Source organism: Odocoileus virginianus, chromosome 8 (assembly GCF_023699985.2).
Source record: "Odocoileus virginianus isolate 20LAN1187 ecotype Illinois chromosome 8, Ovbor_1.2, whole genome shotgun sequence".
Classification (NCBI taxonomy): Eukaryota; Metazoa; Chordata; class Mammalia; order Artiodactyla; family Cervidae; genus Odocoileus; species Odocoileus virginianus.
Genome location: NC_069681.1, coordinates 61007197 through 61033614, shown reverse-complemented (window position 1 = coordinate 61033614; position 26418 = coordinate 61007197). Strand labels below are relative to the sequence as shown.

General features: G+C 35.2%; 1 protein-coding gene across 2 annotated transcripts in view; it reads right to left on the bottom strand.

Annotated features, from left to right (window-relative positions):
* Positions 1 to 26418, bottom strand: part of DACH1 (dachshund family transcription factor 1) — a 455863-nt gene that overhangs the window by 30797 nt on the left and 398648 nt on the right. For both annotated transcript variants that reach the window (XM_070471591.1, XM_070471592.1), the window contains 4 exons: positions 21678 to 21829; positions 12188 to 12335; positions 9100 to 9243; positions 8536 to 8604 (listed from right to left, as the gene is read on the bottom strand). In XM_070471591.1, coding sequence (XP_070327692.1) covers positions 8536 to 8604; positions 9100 to 9243; positions 12188 to 12335; positions 21678 to 21829 — 513 coding nt within the window. The remainder of the gene's footprint in view (positions 1 to 8535; positions 8605 to 9099; positions 9244 to 12187; positions 12336 to 21677; positions 21830 to 26418) is intronic.

Genomic DNA, 26418 nt, shown 5'->3' with positions numbered 1-26418 from the left:
CTTTAGCTCCTCTTCTCATACATTTTTTCCTCCCCCTGGGCCTGCCCTTTGTAAATTGGGCTAGCCAGGAGTGCTCTTTCTTCTACCTGAGGTCCTCACTCTGGTTCTTGGACCTTCCTTTGTTCTATTTTCACGGGCTTTTCCCTTCCTTGTCTTTTAGCTACCACCATTCTAGACTCCTTTTTCCTATTCTAACTGCCTAACGCATTCACATAGATTTTTAATATGGTAATTTTAAGTAGGGTTCAACGTAGAACACTTACAGTGTAGAATCTTGGGGTACCATTTAGCAACCTCTGTTCAAACACATGGTATAGAAGAGATGAAGAGATTCTTTAAATGTCATATACTAAACTGAATATGGAATTGTGTCTGATTTTGCATTTGTCCTAAGTTCACTACATGCTAAATTATAGGGATGTAGATACATATTTTAGGTAAATATGATTAATTTATTCATTTCTTTTATTGTCATTTTAAATGCTTCATTTAGAATGAGATTTTTCTCAGCACATCAGTGTCTATAAACATTGTATAGGCATAAATGACTGATTAAACAGCAAAAAACTGGAAAACAACATTTTTCCCAATTGCACACCATTCCCTAGTTGCTATCAGTAGAATGTTTTGAAGTGTTGCAGCCATTAACAGGCAATGAGCTAACTATCTGCAATGAGCAAACGGGCTTCAACTGGTTATCCTAGAAAAGACACATGTAAATTTACATTGCAAAGCATGGAGAGAAAGCAAAGACTCTGGGGTCAGAAATCTAAATTTAAATGTCAGCAACCCCACTAAATCATAGTGCAAAAGTGAGAATGTTAATTAGCCATTCTGTGTCTTACCGTTAAATTAGAATATATATGAAGTCTCAATAAATATGAATTCCTAATCCACCTCACTATTTTAATAAGCAAAAACTCCACATTCTATGTAATATCACTAAATCCAAATGAAAGAAAGTGTATTACTAGGGCATTCAATGTATGCTGGAACATTTGACTCAACAGAGAAAAATACATATTTCACTAATAAGCTTACCCTACAGCATTAAGGTTTAGGATCTGTAAGTAACTAAACAGATAATAACAACAATAGCATATGTTAAAAGAACAACATTTTAACAATCCTAATCTAAAAACAATTGGGAAGAAAACAAGGGATGAGAAAAGCAATTGGACTGTGTTATTTTCCCAACTCCGATTAACTCATGACGTGCGTGTGCATGTGCTAAGTCACGTCAGTTGTGTCTGACTATTTGCTAACCTATGGACTATACTCCACCAGGCTCCTCTGTCCAAGGCATTCTCCAGGCACCAATACTGGAGTGGGCTGCCATGTCCACCTTCAAGGGATCTTCCCTACCTAGGGATCTAACCCACAACTCTTCAGTCTCCTGCATTGGCAGGCAGGTTCTTTACCACTAGCGCCACCTGGGAAGCCTAACTCATGGTGTAATCTTTATCAAATAATGTATCCTTACTAAACCTCAGTTTACTCTCTTGCAAAATGAAGAGATGTAATTTATTTGTAAAGCCCCTTCCCAGTGCTAAGGCGGTAACATCATGTAAGTGTGCTTGGCATTTCATCAGTGCTCAATAAACATTTGTTGAATAAATGAATAATTTTTAAATTCAACATGTATCTTCAAATATCTAGGAAGCAGAAAAGAAGATATTAAATTGGAACAAAAACATTGCTAATGTGAAGGCAAGTCTTTTATGTCCTTTTATTGGAAGAACATTTGGTTTTCTATGATGTGAGATCAGTCAAAAATAGGAAAAAAAGCCAAGCAGTTTTGATTATGGACATTGGATGTAAATAAAAGAGATGTACTTTCAAGTGGAGTCAAGATTTTGCAAGCATAACTTGCAGATATACTAACATGTCAGAGGAACTGTGGTCCACATTCCCATTAATTTCAACAATTACTTTTGGGTTTAAAAGGACGAGTTTTTACTTAGAATGAAAAAGAAAGCTGCTACTTTGAAAGTGAACTTTTTAAACTTTTTGAAAATTTATAAAAGACATAGATAAAAGAGTACTAATTCACAATTCTCCCATGTTATATTCCATGTTTATATATTGAATATCTAAACAATATAAGGATATTAAACCATTTGAAATTAGAATCAAATCAGAAAAGAAGCATGAGGTTAATGCTTAAAAACCAAAAAAAGAGTTATTTAAGAAATGTGATTATGGTACATGAAGTTAAACATAAATTTTAAACAGGTGTAAGTGAATGTTGGGTTTCCCTGGTGTCTCAGACCTTAAAGAATCACCTGCAATGCAGGAAACTCACGTATGATCCCTGGGTTAGGAAGTTGAGGGATTGGCAACCCACTTCAATATTCTTGCCTGGAGAATTCCATGGACAGAGGATCCTGGCAGGCTACAGTAGGTAAATATTCACAGAATCCAAATCTTGAGTCAAATGTGTAAGAAGAAAGTAACAGAAATGCAGCCAGGAAGAGCAAGCACATTCTGTTAATTCAGCTATCAACAATGAAAACTCTGCCAGAATTTGTAATTCTGACTTTCTTAGGGAGAATCATATACCCTTTGCTTCCTCCAATCTCTCCCATCAATGTCAGAAAAATGTCAGAACAATAGGAATACTTGACATTCATCCACAAGATCAAAGGTCCTAACTCACCAGTACATTCCTTCAGGGATTAGCGAGCCTCACGATGTGTCAAACATTTGGGCACCATGAATGTGGCACAAACATGTGACACATTGATATGTAAGTGTCAAGCATACCTACAGACACAAGGAGCACAGCGGTGAGCAGAGCATGCAAGGTTCACACTCTGCCTGGCTACCACCCAGAGAAAGGAAGAAAAAAATATTTCAAAAGTGACTACCAATGCACAGCTGTGATGGTGGAGAAGATATGGTAAAAACCTCTATGAAGAGGGGTAGGGAGGAGCTGCAGGGGTATATGTGGAATCTGAAAAGCCTTTCTGTGACTTCTAAGATGAGACTTAAAGGATGAGTAAGTAAAGGCAGGAAAGAGAGAGAAACGCCACTGGAAGGTGGAGAAAGATGTAAGGCTTTCTAGATTAAAAAAAAAAAAAATCAATGACAGAAGAACAGAGAGTGAAGGGCAAAAGTCAGGCTTGTGTGTAAAAGACAATGGAGGGGGCCACCAAGCTTCACTTTGCTCGTTGTATATTAAGGAGGCTATTGGATTGGGCAGTAGAGAGAAACACAGGGAAGGAAAGTAGGAGAAAACAGGTCGGCAGGAGGAAGAGGGTGAAGGATCCTTTAGCTTTTGTGCACTGGACTTTGAGGTCCCTGTGAGATACCCAAATTCCAACTGGATATTATTTGTAACTCTTAACAGATGTCTGGATTGGCTGGAGAGACATTTCTTAAACTGTTAAAAGATATAGCTTAAATCATCTAAGTGGAAGCTACTAAAAAAATGAGAGACTAGGATTCAGTAGAAGGAACTCATTATAGATTTGGCTGCATACATTGTGTAGATATGCATTCATATGTGTGAGGGACTCAGGATTTGGAGGATATTTATTAACTACTCCAAATAACAGTTATATAAGTATTTATACTTACTCTGTATACTGGGTATATGTGTATATATATATATATATATATATATATATATATATATATATACCAGGACTTTCCTGGTAGCTCAGTCAGTAAAGAATTTGCCTGCAGTGTAGGATACCCAGGTTCAATCCCAGGGTTGGGAAGATCCCCTGGAGAAGGAAATGGCAAACTATTTCAGTATCGTTGCCTGGAAAATCCCATGGATAGAGGAGCCTAGCAGGCTACAGTCCATGGAATCGCAAGAGTAGGACACGACTTAGGGACTAAATCACCATATATATACAGGGCTTCCCTGATAGCTCAGTTGGTAAAGAATCCGCCTGCAATGTGGAAGATGCGGGTTTGAGCCCTGCATTGGGAAGATCCCCTGGAGAAGGGAACAGCTACCCACTCCAGTATTCTGGCCTGGAGAATTCCATGGACTGTATAGTCCATGGGGTTGCAAAAAGTCGGACATGAGTGAGTGACTTTCACTTTCATATATATATCATATACATATCTCACAAAAACCTTTAAAGTAAGATATAATTTTTAAATGTCATCACAAATCATGACATAAAAATCTGTAAGACTCAGGGATGAAAGAGTTAACCACCATAAAATCCAGCTCCTGAAACAAGTTGCTTTTAAATTAAAAAAATTATATATGTATTAGAAAAGGCAGAGGAACCAGAGATCAAATTGCCAACATCCACTGGATCATTAAAAAAGCAAGAGAGTTCCAGAAAAACATTTATTTCTGCTTTATTGACTACGCCAAAGCCTTTGACTGTGTGGATCACAATAAACTGTGGAAATTTCTGAAAGAGATGGAAATACCTGACCACCTGACCTGCCTCTTGAGAAACCTGTATGCAGGTCTGGAAGCAACAGTTAGAACTGGACATGGAACAACAGACTGGTTCCAAATAGGAAAAGGAGTACGTCAAGGCTGTATATTGTCATCCTGCTTCTTTAACTTATATGCAGAGTACATCATGTCCAGCCCAGTACAACGCTGGGCTAGATGAAGCACAAGCTGGAATCAAGACTGCTGGGAGAAATATCAACAACCTCAGACACTCAGATGACACCATGATTATGGCACAAAGTGAAGAAGAACTAAACAGCCTCTTGATGAAAGAGAAAGAGGAGAGTGAAAAAAATTGGCTTAAAGCTCAACATTCAGAAAACTAAGATCATGGCATCTGGTCCCATCACTTCATGGCAAATAGATGGGGAAACCATGGAAACAGTGGATGACTTTACTTTTCTGGGCTCCAAAATCACTGCAGATGGTGACTGCAGCCATGAAATTAAAAGGCGCTTACTCATTGGGGGCAGGAGGAGAAGAGGATGACAGAGGATGAGATGGCTGGACGGCATCACTGACTCAATGGACATGAGTTTGAGTAAACTCCGGGAGTTGGTGATGGACAGGGAGCCCTGGAGTGCTGCGATTCATGGGGGTCGCAGAGAGTGGGACGTGACTGAGCGACTGAACTGACTGACTGACTCCCTGGGAGGAAAGTTATGATCAACCTAGACAGCATATTAAAAAGCAGAGACATTACTTTGTCAATAAAGGTCCGTCTAATCAAGACTATGGTTTTTCCAGTAGTCGTGTATGGATGTGAGAGTTGGACTATAAAGAAAACTGAGCACTGAAGAATTGATGCTTTTGAACTGTGGTGTTGGAGAAAACTCTTGAAAGTCCCTTGGACTGCAAGGAAATCCAACCAGTCCATCCTAAAGGCGATCAGTCCTGGGTGTTCATTGGTAGGATGATGTTGAAGCTGAAACTCCAATACTTTGGCCACCTGATGTGAAGAACCGACTCATTGGACAAGATCCTGATGCTGAGAAAGATTGAGGGCAGGAGGAGAAGGGGACGACAGAGGATGATATGCTTGGATGGCATTATCAACTCAATGGACATGGGTTTGTGTGAACTCCGGGAGTTGGTGATGGACAGGGTGGCCTGGCGTGCTGTGGTTCACGGGGTTGCAAAGAGTCAGACACAACTGAGCAACTGAACTGAACTAGATATATATATATTCATTAAATTTCCACCAAGCTTATGAATTTTGAGTTTAGTTACCAGAATTATCAGTAATGAAAACTTTATTCCTGTATAGTATAAGCTGATTTAATTACTTATCCAGATAAATAAATTATTTAGAACCTCTTGCTCATCAATAGTTTCTAAGTTGCTTTCTGTTTTCCTCTTCCCCACCTCTGTACTTTTACAGAAATGATGCTACTAAATACTGATGAAGCAACATTTACTTGGGGGTAACTGAGTAGTATTTAAGTACCTGACTGCTAGGTGACTAACTCATGGGCCAAATATGGCTCATTTATTAACAAAATATTAAAAATGAGTAAGTACATGGCAAGTATAAAGAGATGTGTTTCCTTTTTCATTCATAATTAAGTTGTGCTTATTTTGGAATACAGAATAATTTCAATTATGGTTGGATTGGGAGCAAGAAAGAATACAAAGACTCATGACTCCTGGGAAGGGAGCAGGGCTGTGTTCATGTCATTCATGAGTTGTGAAGCAACATGTGCTTACAGCTGCCAAAATGTCTGATATAGACCATTTCACAAATTAGCAGTGAGTTCTGGTTCCTTTTCCTTTGCCTTTCCCATTCTTGAACTTAGAATCCTCATTTTACTAAACACAGTCCTTGTTCTTTGATATCTTCTCTGCATCATTAATTTTGGTATTTTGTTAGCTTCTAAATCTATGAATTTAGTTTCCAAGGTTAAAAAAAAAAATGTTTCAAAGGACTAAATGAACTCATTTAGTTGGGTTAGACTAGCAAAAGATGATCTCTTTGCTTTGGTATTTTAAAAGTGTTGGGTAGTGTCAAGTGAGATAACCAACAGTTAACTAACATATAGAAACACAGATTCATCTACGTGTGTCTTTTAGATTACATTTGAGAAAAATTCACATTATATAATTAAAATCATTAATATTAAGGTATCTTGCAGAAAACCTTTCATTGAAGTGTATGATTATCAGAAAAATCATTAAATTCAAGTGTAAGTGCACAAAAATTAGAATATTATTGATTATATTAGACTTAAGGAACTCATCTTTTTAACTGACAAGATGAATGAAATAATTGAAAAATGTTTCATATTACAATTAAGAAAATGCAATAAATAACCCCATAAAAAACAATATTTGCTTTAAGTAACTATGTATAATTGTCATTCAAATGTTTCTCCTTTCTTAAGTTATAGAGTTGTTTGAGTGGGTTTTCTGTGTTATGTGTAACATTCTGGATGGCAGAAAGAATGCAATTTATGACTAAAAATTTTCTTCAGAGTATAAATAAATCATAATAGAAATTGAAAGGAGTCAAAACTGACCTATACAGCAAGACCTTATCCCATATTGACATATACGTCCGAATATGTGTTTTACAAATTCAGATGAAATTATAGCCTTACTGATGATCCAAATACTGCTAATAGCAAACTCATGAAATATATATTACGTCAACTTTGCAGAAATGTTTAATTGTTGCCTAATGCCTTCTTAAACTTTCCATGTATATGAAAGAATGTAGTGTCCATACTTTTTCTTGTTGAATTCTAATCGCCTTGAGGATTCTGTGAATATCAGATAATTTATATATCACATCTACCAGGAGGCATATGTGCTTTTTTATGTCCAGCACTTTGGACCTTAACTAAGTTAGTGCCTGAGGAGTCCCCAAATACACAGACCATAGTTCTGATAGTTCACACTGGACTTACTGTCCCTGATATAGAGGACTGGCTTTGTCATTAGTAATTTGTTAACATACGCATGCCATTCTTTACAAAGCAACATAGATCCTTTGAGTTTAATAATTTCATAGTCACAGATATCTGTAATTTTGCTGAAACACATAATGCTCTAAAAAATGAAATCTTTTCTACAAGATGTCTCATAATAACATATGGTTCAAACCTTAGGATTTAAAAAATAATTATCATGGTAAAATCAATTAATACACAAAAAACATTCTCCAGGAATGTCTCTAGTTTCTGATTTTTATGTATTGCATATATGATACTTTACACAATTATATTTCCTTTATAGTAAACTAAGAATGATACTTTTGGAACTGACTGAATAACACGATTAATGTCAAACAATATCCCCCAAATGAATGAACTTAAAATGCAAAATAAAAGCAACTGGGGGGATTATAGCAGTTAATCATTTTAGGCTTCCCTTTGAAGAATCATTTTCATTTAATGCTCTTTTTACTGTTTAGTATTCATGTTGTTAGATTGAGTTTATTGTCTAGAATAGATGTGAGACTATAAATGCTACCTTCAGATTTTGTTCTCTCCTAATAGCGTGGTCTTGGCAATATACATATTTTGCTTTTCTGAGTGTTTAATAAAACTCCCTTTAGTATTCTCTATATGATTTTGCTCAGCAGATTTGTGTTATTAAAATGTATATAATGGCACACAGTCCACTTGGAAAGTCCACATAGGATTAAACAATCTTATTTATTGTTAGATTTTACCTGGTTTATTTTACATGTACCTTGCATTAGTTGTCACTAGAACAAAAAGAAGATAATTTCAAATTTTAAGAACTCCCTAGTTAACTCATGATTTTATTGATACAGAATTTATAAAACTTTCATCTATTAGATTGGGCTTCAGACATTCAATAAAACACATTTACTGTGTTCAAGAATTAAATCATACATTGTTTAAAATTAATTATTCCTTTTTAATTGCATTGTATAAACAGAAATGACCTGTTAATTTAAAGAAAATCTATCAGCACAAAATGAATTCACTCATATAAACAAGCAAGATGAACTTGACCTTGTTTGAACTTGTTTTGATGTGGCCCAGATGGTAGGCTACATGCTTGAATAGCAGGCTAAAGCAGAGGAAAAACTCATAGAGCAAGATCTAGATTTATAGCCTTTTGCAAATTCCCACCTTGTATTGTCCTTTCGGCATCTGTTCTGCCGCCACTGCGGTCAGCTTCTATCTCTGGGGTCAGAGAGTCTAAAAGCAGAGAAAGGTAAGAGTGACACACATTTCATTTGATTCCCATTGTCCTTTAAAAAAAAAAGCAACCTGTTACTTTGGTGCTGAATTAAAATTACATAAATCTTTGTCATCTTTTAAAGGTTGAACAAAGACTATAACCATGAGAATTATCAGAAGATTTGAATGGATAAATAATGCAAAATTGTTCAGAAAATGAGATGGGGGGGTTGAGAACTTCTCATATTAATATTTTATTATGTTTCAGTACAGACAGAATTGGTTAAATAGAAAAGCAATGTCATTTCAGATACTGAAGCAACAAAACTGTGGAAGCACCCATGAAATAAAACATTTCCCCCAACACATGTGACTTTTCTTTCCACCATGCTTTCAAAAAGAGCTTAATGAATCAACAGTCATAGAAATACAAACCCACAAACACATTTAAATTGCCTTTTGAGTATTCACAATGAAAGTTACTTAGCCATGCATAAAGACACATCCTCTTACCATTTAAGACCCTGAGACTATCTGTTGAAGCTGCCTGTTTTAGTGTTTGTTCGGCTTGCTCACGCCGTTTTGTCTCAAATTCAAGTGCTTCCTGCAATTTTCTCTTTGCCTTCTTCTCCTTCTTTAGCCTCTTTTGAACTATGGCTAGAAAAGGGTATATATACATTATTATTTTTCATAATTTTTGCAATATTCACATTTCCACAAATGGTCTCTATTTTAAAAATGATATTATTTTTCCCCCCTGCTGGACTGTACCTGTCTGTGCAGAGGAAGTTTAAACAAAACAAAACAAAAAAAAGCAGCAATAACCCACTTTTACCTAAAATAAATCTCAGTAAAATGTCCATGAAGGCCAATTTTTGTTTAGCCTTGAACTATTACAAGAATGCCTTTAATTATCATATGTGGAGACAGTTTTAATGGGAAACTAATTTTAATAAATATTTATACTCACTAATAAAAGAAGTCTGATTAAATAAATTTTGTAGTTTAGTCTCTGCCCTTGAATCAGACAAATGCAAAATAGTCTGAATAGTATAAACCTTTAAGGTTAGTCTTTCTTTATGAAACATCAATTTTGAGTAGTAAACGGAGCATTTCCCCTATCTTTACAAAAATGTTATACCAGCAAAATTTTTAATAATTCTTTGTTGAAATTTTAGACAATGTAATAAATATGATTGTATATATGGAGCTAAATATTATTATTGTTAATATATATATATATATAAACAGACATTTTGATGAAACTATTGCAATTTGCTTAGAGATATTAATAATTTCATAGCAGATGTATATCCACTATAATATATTTCAGGAAAGTTACACTTTTAGACTGTAGGAATTTGATGAATATAAAACTTCACTGCTACTTATATAAAAATGTTGCCAATGATACAAAAAGTTAATTATGGTGAATTCTTTTCCTACTGACCAATTTAAGTATTTGTACATAATATGTAATCAATAATTAATAACAAATCTTCTTCACAAATGTATGTTAACTGTATTTTCATACATATAATAATTGATCATTGCTTTAACTTATAAACTATATATAAAGTCACCAATTAGCATATGGAAAGCATAAAAGTATTTTCTTTGAAATAATTTTTTTTCTGGATGGTTGATAACATTGTGTATATGAATGCGACAGAATTAGTATGAGAAAATCCTTCTGGCAGAATTAAGTGATAAGTAACCATTCCAAATTTATTGTATAATCACTACAGATTAACAAGCAACATTTTTTACCTAGTGTAGTATTCGGTCAAGACATCAAAAAAGGTAATAATGGCTCATGTAAGAGTGTTACTTGGAATTTCCAGTTTCCACAAATTCTATTTTTATAATCAATATTATTAAAATGGCAGACCATTATCTTACAGTTTATTGTTGCTGGTAGCATATATTTACAGAAAATTGTTTTTACATTGAGTCAAATCTTATAAGAAAAAACAAACCTGCTTTCAAATAAATGCTAATTTCCTTTATTTAATACTATGAAAATCTTAACAAAGTTACTTGCCTACTCTTTTCCTTTCTAAAGATGATTGCTTATATTGTCTCTTTGAAAAGAAACAGAAGTTGCTGAATTATTTATTTGGATTATTTATTCCCATGGCACTAAAAGCTCAATGCCAGTGCCTTGCCATTGACTGTTCTTTGTTTCTTCGTACAGGATTGAAGGAAATGGGGTTGCCATGTTTCTCTCTTCAGGGTAACACACGGCTTCCATTGACACATTCATATAGATCATTATTGATAGTTATTACCTTTAACTTGTTCATAATGAATTAAATGGTAGGTTCATGATGGTGTCTGTGAAACATTTTGTCCTATACCTTTAGTGGTTAAAGGAATAAAACAATGTAAATCTTCCAACAGTTGTAAGCTAACACAATTCTGAAAATCTCTCAAGTAACCAAAAGGTTACTTTAAGAATTCAAGGTTCTGTTTTTAAGTCTTGTTTGAAAAAGGCTTCTCCAGGTGAGAACAAAATTGCGACATGGCTATCTCATGGAAGGTGGTTCCAAAGAACGAACCCTTTGACCATATTCATTACTCAGAACATATCCCACCATCAACATTTATCTTGTTTTGCTTACTCTAGTAGCTAAATCTATGTGAAGTCACATTACTTAGAACAGTGCTCTGCACCCAGAATGCCAGCTGCCCAAATCAGCCTCATCCTGGGAACTGACTAACTATTGCTTCACAGCAACAAATAAAAAGCCTATTAATTCTGCCAGTTTTGAAAGAAAGAATGATTTTTAAATGACCATGTCACACATATCAGAGGAAAGTGTGGAGTATTTACAGTGGATACTTATTAAATGAGAGAAAAGGAGTTTCCCCTTTTAAACACTGAGGAGAACTTTAGAGTTGAAACAGAGGGGAAGTTGATTGTAAAGACAATACTCTTGGATCTCATACATAAAATAAGCATACAAATATGAATGACCTTCAAAATTATCTAAACATGCACTGTAAAGTGTGTAAAAAGAAGCAGTTCATTGACTGATAATGACATTATTTTTACCCAATAAAAATTCACATCAGTTTCTACTCTGATGTGTATTTGACCTTGTTGGATGAAAATGAGGCATTCAGAAAGAAAATTATACAAATACTCAACTTTGGTCATTTGTTCAGATATTCATCAGTCTTCCATTTCAGTTGATAAAAATCTCACTAAATCTGCCTCGCTTGAATAATCACTATTTTTCTATTTTAGCTTTATGACTTTAGCTCAAGTTTTTCAAAGGGCAATTATGAATAAATATAGAATTTTTCTTCATGACTGTCATCAGAACTCCTTCTTATCTTAAAATTATGAATTGGTTAAATCTATAAGCAATAAAAATTATGCGATTAATGATATAATGGATATATTTCAGTTTTTTGAGGTACGAAGGGAAGAGAAACCATGTACTTTGAAGGTTAAGCTCAGGATTCAAATCCTGCACTAAACTTTAGCTACAAGTAAAAACAAAAAAGTTACAGTTTCATAGTAAATCACGAAATATTGTTATGTTGAACATTTGATGCTAAGTATTAAACTTGTTTGGAAGTTTAAAAATACCTCTATTCTTTTGTTCCATTGCCAACTGCTTCTCAAGTGTCTCCCTTAGTTCTCTTTCCCTTAAAAAATCCATCTTCAGTTCTGTTTTTTCAAGTTGAACCTGTTTTTCTTGAGCTCTGGCATTATCTATGGCAACTTTCAAGAGCCCCTGTACAAAGAAGGCATTCAGAATTATAATATTTTGGTATGCAGCACAGTTCATTCATTACTTTAACATTTTAAAAGAGAACAGCCCACTTATCAAATACCTTCATTCCTGTTGTGCAGTCACTCTATACTCACTAAGACAAATAGCAAAAGTAAAGCAAACTTTTTCTAAGTTTAATTAAACTATTTTAGGAAGACAAATATTTTTGGCATGCAGGTTCAATTGCTTCTAATTAGAATATCTAGGTTTAATACTACATGAGGGCAACACATAAGTGTATCTTAAAATTAAATATTGTGAAGAAAATTAGACTGATTTGTTCCATGTGTAATTATCTGACATAGTTTATGTAACCCCATGCGATGTTAGCAATACCCACCTTTCTCGCAGGACTCATTCTCTACCACTCCCTACTGAGATTATATACAATATGAGTGGCCATTTGTTTCTTAAGACACCAGTTTGTTTCTGCACCAGGCACTTGGCTCTCTATTTCCCTCCTGAATGCTTTTCTTCCCATGTTTTGCATGGTTCACTCCTACATTCATTTCATCTTTGTTCAATCATCACTGGGGAAAACTCTTTCTCTTCACAGCTTATCTGGACTAGCCCTCCAAACTCACCTTTTTATTCCCTCCTTAAAATTCTTCATACCCCTTATTATGTAATATTGTCATCTATTTATTTGTTTAGTGCCATATTTTGCATCTTCTTCACTGAAATGTAAGTTCTCTGAGGCATAGACATTTTCTCTCATTGGGTACTATGGTTACTAAAACCCAGAGAGTGCCTACTATACAGTAGATTTCAAAAATTTATTGAACAGAAATTATAATATGGTATATATTTCTTGAGATATATAATATGCATCAGGGATCCAAAACTTCATGGCTTAGTAATGCATTATTTTCTTAAAAATCCATCAAAATGGCTCTAAACAGAGGATAAATTTTAGGGGAATATTTAACAGTATATATAATAATAGTATATGGCAAAAGCAAATTATATCTACTTATATAACTGATTATAAAATAATGTATATATAATTTGACTATATGCTATATTAATATATGAGTAATATTCTGAAATTTTAAAAAATGAGATTATGAGAATATATAAAACATATGCAAAGCATTCTGCATGTGTTCTCTGCTAAGATACATTAGAAAATTATTACTAAAATTATTAGTAAAAATAGGAGCTAAGATTTCAATCTGTCTCAACTCAGCAATTCAAAATGCCCTTTTGGAAAAGATGCTTTGCTTTTGTTTGTGAACATCAGCAGCTGAATTTTTCAATTGAAATTAGAAATGAAATGGCAGTTAATGCCAGTTGTAGATATATTGGAGACCCCTTTACCCCTTTGTAGGATACAACATAAGAAGTTTGATTCATACATTTCAGTTCCAGCTTGACTTGCTACTGCAATAGGAATGTACCTTGAGCTCAGCCCACCAATTGTCACAAGTCTTTTTAAGTTTCTTTTCAAGCACATATAAGCTATTAATATTTAATATTTGATATAACTGACTCTGAATTTTCTGGATTAATTTTTGTGATAGGAAAGAAGCTGGCTGGCAGCTCACTTCTCTCTATTCTTTTGTTTTTAACAATAAAACATAGCTGCTAAGGAAACTGCCATCTTAATTCAGCAATATTCCTGTATATGTTTCTTCTTCATCAAGAACAAACAATTAGTAACAAATGAAAGAGATCATTACATCAAGTGCCCTTTTAGATCACCCCAATTAAAACTTTAGTTTAGCTGTATTTTAATTCTAAGATACCAAATTCTAATTTTCTGCTCTGATTGCTCTTGTTGACTTATCTTTGAAAGATGTACTCTCTCTGCAATGTCTAGAGATTATTTAGCAAGATGCCAATGTTGGCACCACTTAATGTGTTGATTGGTTGTATTATCAGTAGCTGTTTAAAATAAATTACTATTAAACTATTATTGTCCTTGGCTGACAAAACACAATATTTTGGTGTTCTTTAAATATGAAACAATCATTATGAATAAACGTGTTGAATAGTGTTACACTGCAGTTCTAATTTGTGTAATTTTATATTAATATTTGTTGTAAAGTATAAAGTTGCTAAGAACATTTATGTTTATTGTTTCCTTCTGTTACATTGCTGTTAATGTCACTAATGGTAGTACATTACTTATTCCTGCTGATTATGTCTGAAAAATATTAGCTTTTAGGATCCAGTACCCTCTAGGGACTACTTATAAGCTGTATAAAATTAAGTTTCATTTTTAGACTTTAAATCAGTGCACATCAGTAGGAGTCCAGTGTGAACAAAAATCTTCACTAGAGCCAAACTGATACATTTGCAAAAAATATGTTATTGTCTGTGACAGCTCTGCTGCAAAAAATACAGAAAACCAATTAAACTTCAATGCAGCAGGGGACTGGGAAAAACAAAAGCAAGTAGTGTTCACAACATCTACAAATCACTGGGACACCATTTTAACCATCAGTGATAACAGTACTATCAGATTTGTGTGACTTCTGTAAATTTTCCAGGTAGTTCATATGCAAAAGGTCACACGAAATGCTAGGTCTCATGTGGTCATGCGATATCAAGCAAAATTCTACGATGGCAATGTGATTTAATGTAAAAGAAACAAGGCTTAAAACATAAAATTTGTTCCCAAGGGGAGGTCAGTTCTCATGATGCTGAAGCTGGATAGTAACGATTCGTAAAAAAAAAAAAAAAAAAAAAAAAAAAGCATTTTAAACTTACTCTGTGACACAGCAGTTATTAAAGATAGTGGTTATTTGACCTCAGATTTCTTTTCTATATACAGACATAATGCTTGTCATAATACAGAAACATTTTTGCTTTCTAAAGTACTATGCCATGTAAACAAATTTCTATCATTTTTCAGGGAATGAGTTTATAAACTATATATATATATGTATATATATATCTATATAAAGAATACATTAATCTAGCAATATGTCAACTATTTCTCTTGCCTAGGAAGTATAAATATCTGCCTGTATAGGAGACTTTAAGTAATATTGATATGACAGAAGCATTTCTTAATTTACTAGTTAGACCCTAGAGGAAGAAAAACTTACTTGGTACATATTTGTATTTTGTACAAATTTTAGAATTAGATAACATGTACGTTTCCATGAGTATCATTTAAACTCAGGTGACAAAATTTGTGTTCAGTAATTTGCTGTTTCTAATGAGACTAAATAAGGAAATGGCAACCCAGTATTCTTGCCTGGGAAATCCCATGGACAGAGGAGCCTGGCAGGCTGTAGTCCATGGGATCACATAGACTCTAGCATTCTTGCTTAGAAAAATCCCATGGAAAGAGAGGACTGGCAGACTGTCATCCATGGGGTAGCAAAAGAGTTGGACACTATTGAGCAACAAAACAATAACAACAAACCTAGTTGGAGGAGATTTTTAGCCATTATCTACTCTAGCTTAAACCTTTCAAAGACAAGAAAACCAAGGTACAGAAGGAGGAGGTGACTTGTCTAAGGTCCCAAATGAGTAAGTTGACTAAGCCTAGATCAGAGCTACCCTGAGGTTTTTGGTTTTTCTTTTTTTCTTTGTTTGGTGTTTCATTTCAAAAGAAAAGAAAGAATAGTGTGTCTTGAAGTTAGGAACTTTAAATAATATGACAGAACAGTATCAGCTAAAACATTTTTGCCACTCTTGTGACAAAAGATACTATACTTGGTTTACTGTTATGGTTACTGTACTTCAAAGTTGATTAATGATGAATTCTCCATCAAAAGCACTTCTAGGTATCCTATACTGGATATTGGTATCTAGAGATGCTACGAGTGGAACTTCCTAAATGATAAGAACAACAGAGGTGAAATGGGTCTTCTGTTATTCATAATAAACTACTTGCAACTATACATGAGTTTCTGTTAATAAGTTGACTTTTGGCAAGTCCCTAAACGATGGATGAGCTTCAGAGGACTTTTGAATTGGTCAGTGTATGGAGGTACAGGGTGGGTGACGTGTGAGGGAATGGAAGCTCTATGCCTCTTTCCAAATACATTGCCCTATACATTTCTTCCATCTGTTTCTGAACTGTATTGGACAATTCACCCGCTCCTTCTCGCCCTTGGTTTATAATCTTTTGTAATACACCAGGTACATAAGTAACACTTTTTCCTAAGTTCTATGATCTGCTTTAAGAAATTAATTGGCAGACATGGTGGGAACCTTCAGTCCATAGCTGGTTGGTCACAAGCACAGATTACAACCTGGACTTAACAACCGGCAATGAAAGTGGGGGCAGGAAGCAGGTTTGTGAGGCTGAACTCCTAACCTAAGAGATCTGATGCTATCTCTAAGCAGATCATGCCTGAACTGGGATAAAATGTAGGGCCCCCAGCTTAGGTCGCAGAATTGCTTGGTATGGGAAAAACTCAGACATTGGTGCATTAGAAGTGAGAATTTAAGTAGTGTTAGAGTCGAGGAAACTCAAAGGAGTATATTTCCTGCACAAGGACATATTAAGATTATTCAGCAAATATTGTTGTTTAGTTGCTAAGTCATGCCCTACTTTTTTGGGGAACCCAATGGACTGTAACCCACCAGGCTCCTCTGTCCATGGGATTTTCCAGCAAGCATACTGGAGTGGGTTGCCATTTCCTTCTCCATGGGATCTTCCTGACCCAGGGATGGAACCTGCATCTCCTGTATTGCTAAGGGAATTCTTTACCACTGAGCCACCAGGGAAGTCCTCAGTAAAATTAGTTTTACTATTAGTATTGTTGTTGTATATGATATAAATTAGTAAACATGATACAGAGTCTAGATTTTTAAGAGATTAATGCCACTCTCTTCATTACAGTAAACTGAGTTTAAAATATTGGCTATGTTTTACTGTTTTTTTCATGATCTCTTTTCACAAAATTGGTAATGGGACACACAGGAGAAGATATACCATGATTAAAGATAAAAAGATATAATATAAAAACCAATGTATTTGATGCTAGTCTACCCATATTTTGAAGTCAATGTCTTATTTTATTATCTTTTGAAAAGTTTCTTTCTAATTCTTTAATCAGTCAGAGGAGATTAGTAACTATATAACTAATTACTAATACATATTTTTATAAATAAAATACATATTAATAATGCAAATAAAAATTATTCATTTCTTTGAAATGTATTAAACATATTACTGGTCATGACATTGAAATGTAGAGACTGGAATATGAATAATCAGAATATTTTGGTCCAATTATTTTTCATTGTCTTCCATTAAACATAGAAGTAAAGAATGCTTTTTAAATACCACAATCAGAATATGTTTATTTGCCAGACCATAGTGAACCAATCTGAGCCTGTCATTCATTGTGGTTTTAACATCCCTTTTATTTTCCTTGTTTGTTTAACACTTCCACATAGACAAACCAGAGTGAACCAAACATCTATCCTACTCCCCTTATGGTATATATCCTCAGTGCTAATATCACCCCTCACTAAATTTTATATTCTCTACCTTATTTTTCTTTTCTACTTTTTATTTATTTAACTATCCTTTCAAATAATTTTTGTAAACAGGGTAATAAACAGTATAACATATTTATTCCTGGTCTTATGTGTGAATATATCCCAGTTATGATTTATAGCTTGAAAGCTCAGATTGAGAATACTGGGTAAAATTCTCCCTTCAGTTTGTTCAAATGATAATCAATGATTGGAGGTGTCACACCCAGTAAATTGATACTAAAATTCTACTTTCCTCACCTAAAATCTCATAGGGAGTTGTCCATGAACACGTTTGATTAAGGAAACCATAATGAAAGACTATCCACATAGAAAAATAAAATAAAATTCCATATAAGATAATTTTTTTAAATTCTAAAAAGCAAAATCTAGAGTGAATTTAAACGTCACTAAAGTGAAATTGCTGTTCCTTACTGAAGATATCATTATCCTTTATGACTTCTAATTTATAAAAACATTCAAACTTTAAGAAAGAACAGTATAGCTCTAGGAGTTAGCAAAAATCTGGTACCTAAAGATATACAGTATACACATATATTTCTATACTACATATATTTTTCTATACTATATATAAAACACATTTTCTATACTATATATAGTATATATATTTTAAAATATTAACATATAGTATTTTTCTACAGGCCCTCTTTTAAAGCACAAAGAAATACCATTTAAGAAAATTCACTTTTCATAATGTGTCATGGAAGGGACACCTACAGTATCTATTAACAATTCTTAACTTTAAAATTATCAAATTATAGAATATCATGAAACCAAAGGATTGAATATTAGAACAATAACTCCTTAAATATTATTTTGAGTAGTTTTGGTTATTAATAGAAATAGAATTTATGTGCATTAAATTTAAATAGAACACAATATTTTAAAATAGAAAACATACACAATAAACCTTTAATTTTAAACATGATATTGTATGATATAAAAATGCAAATACTTTCAACTCAATTATTTTTCATTGTCATTGTGATAAAGTATCTTCAAAGGAAATATAGAGCTTTAAATTTACCACACCAAAAGAGTGTTGCCATTTGAAACAGAAAGCAGAGAACCCCATTATACATAATTGAACTTACAAAGGAAATTGAGGTAGACAGAATGTAATTACCCAAATTAGAATTTGGACAGCAAACACATTTATACTGTATGCCCCATGAGTCAGAGTCATGACTGTTTAAATATTCTATACCATTCCTAGGATATTACTATAACTCAACATATGTAATAATAATAAAAGAGCTAGCAACTATGACCTTTTGTAAAATAATGTGAAACTATAACTGAACATAAATCCAACATGTATGTCTGGCTTGTGTGTGTCTGTGTGAACATGTATATAAGTATGTAGGCATGTATGTATTGTTGTTTGTTTTACTGTGTATGGCACTTAGCAAGATTTTCAATATTTATTTACCTTACATACATATAGTGCATGCACATATACTTGTATACAGGTATCAAATTCATATATATACATATGTAATATCTCATCTGTATACATCTATATGTGAAACTTAGGTGAACAAGCATAATTTATTTTAAATGAAATATTATTCTCTTTTTGGATGTGGAACATTTTTAAAGTCTTTGCTAAATTTGTTACAATATTGCTTTGGCTGATTATGTTGTTTTTTGTCTGTGAGTCATGAGGGATCTTAGCTACCTGACCAGGGATCAAACCCACACCCCCTTCATTGGAAGGCAAAGTCTTAACCACTGAACCTAGAGGGAAGTCCCTAAATGAAGCATTTTTATCGTGAGTGTTCTAACTTTGTCAGACCCAGAATCCTATGATTTAGGACTAGAAGAAATAATTTACCTTGACTTGACTCCTATCATCAACTCTTCCTAATACATCCTCTTAAGGCTGTTTGGAAGGCTAGAGAATATATTATTTCCAGAGATACATTTAATAAAAAATAATTTATCTAAATTTGCACAATTTAAAACTGAAATTTTCCCTTTTCTTTTTTTCTTTCTTTAAAGAAATAATTATAATTTGAGGTGATGCAGATAACATTTCTGGGCTCCTCAAGTCGTGCTAGTGGTAAAGAGCCTGCCCACCAACGCAGGAGACAGAAGAGATGTGGGTTCAATCTCTGGGTTCAGAAGGTCTTGCGGAAGGCATGGCAACCCACTCCAGTATACTTGCCAGGAGAATCCCATGGACAGAGGATCCTGGAGTGCTATAGTCCATAGAGTTACACAGAGTCTGACCCAACTGAACCGACTTAGCATGCAAGCACGCATGCAGATAACATTCCTAGTCTGGGTATTACTGGATATGGGTGGGTGGATAAACATTCCCAAACACAGAATTTGGCTTAGTCATGTGGTTTTCACACAGAATGCAAGGGTCCCTGTGTAAATCTACTCTTCAGATGAGCAAACTGGCCTACACTAGTGAATGTTTACACAGAAATGTTTTCTTTGCTGAAATTGTAATTAAATTATTATTTTCCCCATTAAAGAGGCTTTTAGTTAGTGAAGATACAGACACCTAGATGGAGAATTTTAAGTAAATGTTTAGCTTTTTATTTGCTTCATATAGAATTATATATACATATATATATATATGTACACACACACACAACATACAAAAGAAACTTAATTATTCCCTTACTTCTCAAAGTGTAAATTCAGAAATGTTGAGGGATGTTTTTGAAAGCATTTAATTTAACAAAAGAGAAATGCATTAAGAACTTTAACTCAGAAAACAATAATGTGGGCTGAATTTAGAAAAAAAGCTATATGTTTATTTTAAAATATAATCAGTTATTTGGCTATGACTACATTGAGGTTAGATTGATGATTTATTTCAATTACTGAGATATAAAACCTTAAAGCTGAATACAGTTCTGGAGATTCTAATTACATTAGTATTAAAAATGCCATATTAACAGATGAGAAGATATGTTACATTAAAGGCCTTCTGTTATGTCCTTAGAGAGGTAAATAAAATTAATTACATTTCTACTGGGAGAAAGTTTAATATGGTAGGAAATGTGTACAGAAAAATACCACTAAGGATTGAGTGCTAGAACAAAGATTAAAAACAAAAAAAACCACCAGAGTATCTGCAGGCATATTACTACCAGCTATTTTAAGTGTGGAGAAGTAGATGGCAAAAAGCTCCATCTGGGGTCCACATGACCACTTCATGTGTGGGCAAAAAATTATGCTTTCTTTTATCCCAAACACTTATTATTTTGGCTCCCTGTTCTATGTTATTGTTAACTGTATTTTTTATTCATAATGTACTGTACATAAAATATACATCCTGAAGACTACATAGAAAATCTGTGAAAAGTTTTGTATGACTTTTTGAAGTCTATTCTTTGAAGAAATCCTATTAACTGAAATAAACTAATTTATGAAAGAAGGGATTTCTTGGATTCTTTTTCACTTAGACATATTTAAATGACTAAACATATCATTTCCTCACTAAAAGGCCAGCAGTTTAAAACAGCTAAATATTTATTAGAACTGGTATACTGTCTTTTAATACATCAGACAAACTTAAAACAGCTAGATTCCTACTATTAATTGGCAATAAAAAGAACATTTAGGCAGAATGGTTTTTAAAAGGCCCAGGTCATTTCATCTAAGTATTTATTAAGATACAGTATACCTATTGGGGTATTTCTAGCCAACTGAATTTGTGTATTAAGTTTAAAATATCAAATTGCTAGAAAAATGCATTATCATGGTTTCGTCAGTCTCAAGAATGGATTAAGCTGGAATAGTATGACTTTGGGAAAAATTGACAGCTGAATCCTCCATGTTCCTTTCTCCCAGAATGTGAAAAAGTCCTACCTGTATGTTAGTCAGAAGGGTCTCTATGGAAGACAATCCATCAGGAAACAGAAAAGGAGATGGGAATCCTGGAGGTAGTGGTTGTCCATGCCCAGTTAGAGAAAGTTTGTCAAGGCTGTCTCTTGCAGTTGGTGTGGAAAGCGGGGTCTCATCTGTATGTGATTGAAACAAAAATATAGAACAAGTTACGCTTGTCTGTTTTTATTAGACCTCAGTAATGGCTTCCCTAGTGGTTTCCAGAACATTTATTGCAAATTGGTTCCTGCTATCAGGAGAAAATGCTTTCTGCTGAATTTTCTTTAATGAAAAAGCTGTGGAGATACAACAAGATAACATTAATGAGTAACTTTATAAGCCTTTTAAATGCAGTCTCTAATGAGACTGAGTTTACAGTGCCATAGAATCTTTTTAAAACAAATATTATCTCATATATAGTTGTGATAATATATTCAGGCTGACTTTATGGGCACCTTCCCAATTATCTCATTTTAGTTTATTCTGTTTGGATTGACAATGGGATATTTCAAGAGCTTCATAAAGGAGAAATGTTTTGTATATTAGTGTTTCTTTCTCAATTAACCTGGAAGGGTTATATATATCAATGATTTGTTCAAATATATTCTTAAGAAGTCTACAAACAAATATACAATTAAAAACTTTAATTCCATAACTAAAAAAAAAAAACAAAAAACTGGAATCAAATACATACTTCAGTAATTATAATTGAATTATTCAATATCATCCAAAGATCTGGACCAGAGACCCCAGAGAGACTGAGACAGAACTGTGTTTGAGCGTCTCCTGTGGAGGAATGGGTCAGCAGTGGACTGCCATTGATGCAGGGGCTCTGGGTGCAGCAGACTTGGGTATGGCATAAGCCCTCTTAGAGGGGGTCACCATTAACCCCACCATAGAGCTGCCAGAACTTATACAGGACTGGGAAACAGACTCCTGGAGGGCATAAACAGAACTTTGTGTGCACTAGGACCCAGGAGAAAGGAGCAGTGACCCCACAAGAGACTGACCCAGACTTGCCTGGGTGTGTCCAGGAGTCTACGGGGGGAGGCATGGGTCAGTGGTGGCCTGCTCCAGGGTTGGAGGCACTGAGTGTAGCAGTACATGCCTGGTGCCTTTTGAGAGGTCACCATTATCTTCATTATCTCCACCATAGTTTGGCCCCAGGTAAATAGGAGGGAGGGAATACAGTCCCACCCATCAACAAAAAATTGGATTAAAGATTTACTGAGCATGGCCCCACCCATCAGAAGACCCAGTTTCCTCTTCAGTTAGTCTCTCCCATCAGGAAGCTTCCATAAGCCTCTTATCCTTCTCCATAGAGGGCGGGCAGACAGACTGAAAATCACAATTACAGAGAACTAACCAATCTGATCACATGGTCCACAGCCTTGTCTAACTCAATGAAACTATGAGCCATGACGTATAGGGCCACCCAAGACGAACGAGTCATGGTGGAGAGGTCTGACAGAGTGTGGTCCACTGGAGAAGGGAATGGCAAACCACTTCAGTATTCTTGTCTTGAGAACCCCATGAACAGGATGAAAAGGCAAAAATATGGGACACTGAAAGATGAACTCTCCAGGTTGATAGGTGCCCAATATGCCACTGGATCAGTGGAGAAATAACTCCAGAAAGAATGAAGAGACGGAGCCAAAGCAAAAACAAAACTCAGTTGTGGATGTGACTGGTGATGGAAGTAAAGTCTGAAGCTGTAAAGAGCAATACTGTGTAGCAACCTGGAATGTTAGGTCCATGAATCAAGGCAAATTGGAAGTGGTCAAACAGGAGAAGGCAAGAGTGAACATCGACATTTTAGGAATCAGCGAACTAAAATGGACTAGAATGGGTGACTTTAACTAAGATGACCATTATATCTACTACTGTGGGCAAGAATCCCTTAGAAGAAATGGAGTAGCAATCCTAGTCAACAAAAAAGTCCAAAATGCAGAATGTTCTCTGTTCGTTTCCAAGGCAAACTACCCAACATTACGGTAATCCAAGTCTATGCCCCTACCAGTAATTCTGAAGTTGAATGGGTTCTACAAAGACCTACAAGACCTTCTAGAAGTAACACCCAAAAAGGATGTCCTTTTCATCACAGGGGACTGGAATGAAAAGGTAGGAAGTCGAGAAACACCTGGAGTAACAGGCAAATTTGGCCTTGGAATACGGAATGAAGCAGGGCAAAGGCTAATCGAGTTTTGCCAAGAGAATGCACTGGTCATAGCAAACACGCCTTTCTGACAACAAAAGAGAAGACTCTACACATGGACATCACCAGATGGTCAATGCTGAAATCAGATTGATTATATTCTTTGCAACCAAAGATGGAGAAGCTCTATACAGACTGTAAATACAAGACTAGGAGCTGACTGTGGCTCAGATCATGAACTCCTTATTGCTAAATTCAGACTTAAATTGAAGAAAGTAGGTGAAACCACTAGATCATTCAGGTATGACCTAAATCAAATCCCTTACAATTATACAGTGGAAGTGAGAAACAGATTCAAGGGATTAGATCTGATGGAGTGCTTGAAGAACTATGGATGCAGGTTCATGACACTGTACAGGAGACAGGGATCAAGATAGTCCCCAAGAAAAAGAAATGCAAAAAAGAAAAATGGCTGTCTCAGGAGGCCTTAAAAATAGCTGTGAAAAGAAGAGAAGCATAAAGCAAAGGAGGGAAGGAAAGATATATTCATTTGAATTCAGAGTTCCAAAGAATAGCAAGGAGAGATAACAAGGCTTTCCTCAGTGATCAATGCAAAGAAACAAGAGGAAAGAAATAGAATGGGAAACTAGAGATCTCTTTAGGAAAATTAGAGATACCAAGGGAACATTTCATGCAAAGATTGGCTCAATAAAGAGCAGAAATGGTAGGGACCTAACAGAAGTAGAAGATATTAAGAAGAGGTGGCAAGAATATACAGAGTTCAGTTCAGTTCAGTCACTCAGCCGTGTCCGACTCTTTGCGACCCCATGCACCGCAGCACACCAGGACTCCCTGTTAATCACCAACTGCCAGAGTCTACCCAAACCAGTGTCCACTGAGTCAGTTATGCCATCCAACCATCTCATCCTCTGTCGTCCCCTTCTCCTCCTGCCCTCAATCTTTCCCAGCAGCAGGGTCTTTTCCAATGAGTCAGCTCTTCACATCAGGTGGTCAAAGTACTGGAGCTTCAGTTTCAACATCAGTCCTTCCAATGAACACCCAGGACTGATCTCCTTTAGGATGGACTGGTTGGATCTCCTTGCAGTCCAGGGGACTCTCAAGAGTCTTCTCCAACACCACAGTTCAAAAGCATCAATTATTCAGCACTCAGCTCTCTTTATAGTCCAACTCTCACACCCATACACCGAAGAACTATACAAAAAAGATCTTCATGACTCAGATAATTCAATGGTATGATCATTCACCTAGAGCCAGACATCCTGGAATGCAAAGTCAAGTGGGCCTTAGGAAGCATCACTATGAACAAAGCTAGTGGAGGTGATGGAATTCCAGTTGAGCTATTTCAAATCCTAAAAGATGATGTTGTGAAAGTGCTACACTCAATATGCCAGCAAATTTGGAAAACTCAGCAGTGGCCACAGGACTGGAAAAGGTCAGTTTTCATCCAAATCCCTAAGAAAAGCAATGCCAAAGAATATTCAAACTACCACATAATTGCACTCATCCCACACGCTAGCAAAGTAATGCTCAAAATTCTCCAAGCCAGGCTTCAACAGCACATGAACCTTGAACTTCCAGATGGTCAAGTTGGTTTTAGAAATGGCAGAGGAACCAGATATCAAATTGCCAACATCTGTTGCATCATGCAAAAAGCAAGTGAGTTCCAAAAAAACCCCATCTATTTCTGCTTTACTGACTATTCCAAAGCCTTCCTGAAAGAGATGGGAATACCAGGCCAACTGACCTCCCTCTTGAGAAATCTATGCAGGTCAGAAAGCAACCTTTAGAACTGGACATGGAACAAAAGACTGGTTCCAGATTGGGAAAGGAGTACATCAAGGCTGCATATTGCCACCCTGCTTCTTTAACTTATATGCAGAGTACATCATGAGAAACGCTTGACTGAAGCACAATTGCTGGGAATCAAGCATTGCTGGAATCAAGATTGCCGAGAGAAATATCAATAACCTCAGATATGCGGGTGACACCACCCTTTTGGCAGAAAGGGAAGAAGTACTAAAGAGCCTCTTGATGAGAGTGAAAAAGTTGGTTTAAAGCTCAACATTCAGAAAACTAAGATCATGGCATCCAGTCCCATCACTTCATGGCAAATAGATGGGGGAACAGTGGAAACACTGAGAGACTTTGTTTTTTTGGGGCTCCATAGTCACTGCAGATGGTAACTGTAGTCATGAAATTAAAAGACACTTACTCCTTGGAAGAAAAGTTATGACCAACCTATACAACATACTAAAAAGCAGAGACATTACTTTGCCAACAAAGATCCATCTAGTCAAGGTTATGGCTTTTTTCAGTAGTCATGTATGGATGTGAGAGCTGCACTATAAAGAAAGCTGAGCACTGAAGTATTGATGCTTTTGTACTATGGTGTTGAAGAAGACTCTTGAGAGTCCCTTGGACTGCAAGGAGATCCAACCAGTCCATCCTAAAGGAAATCAGTCCTGGGTGTTCATTGGAAGGACTGATGCTGAAGCTGAAAACTCCAGTGCCTAACTGACTCATATTGCCTAACTGACTCATACTCAATAC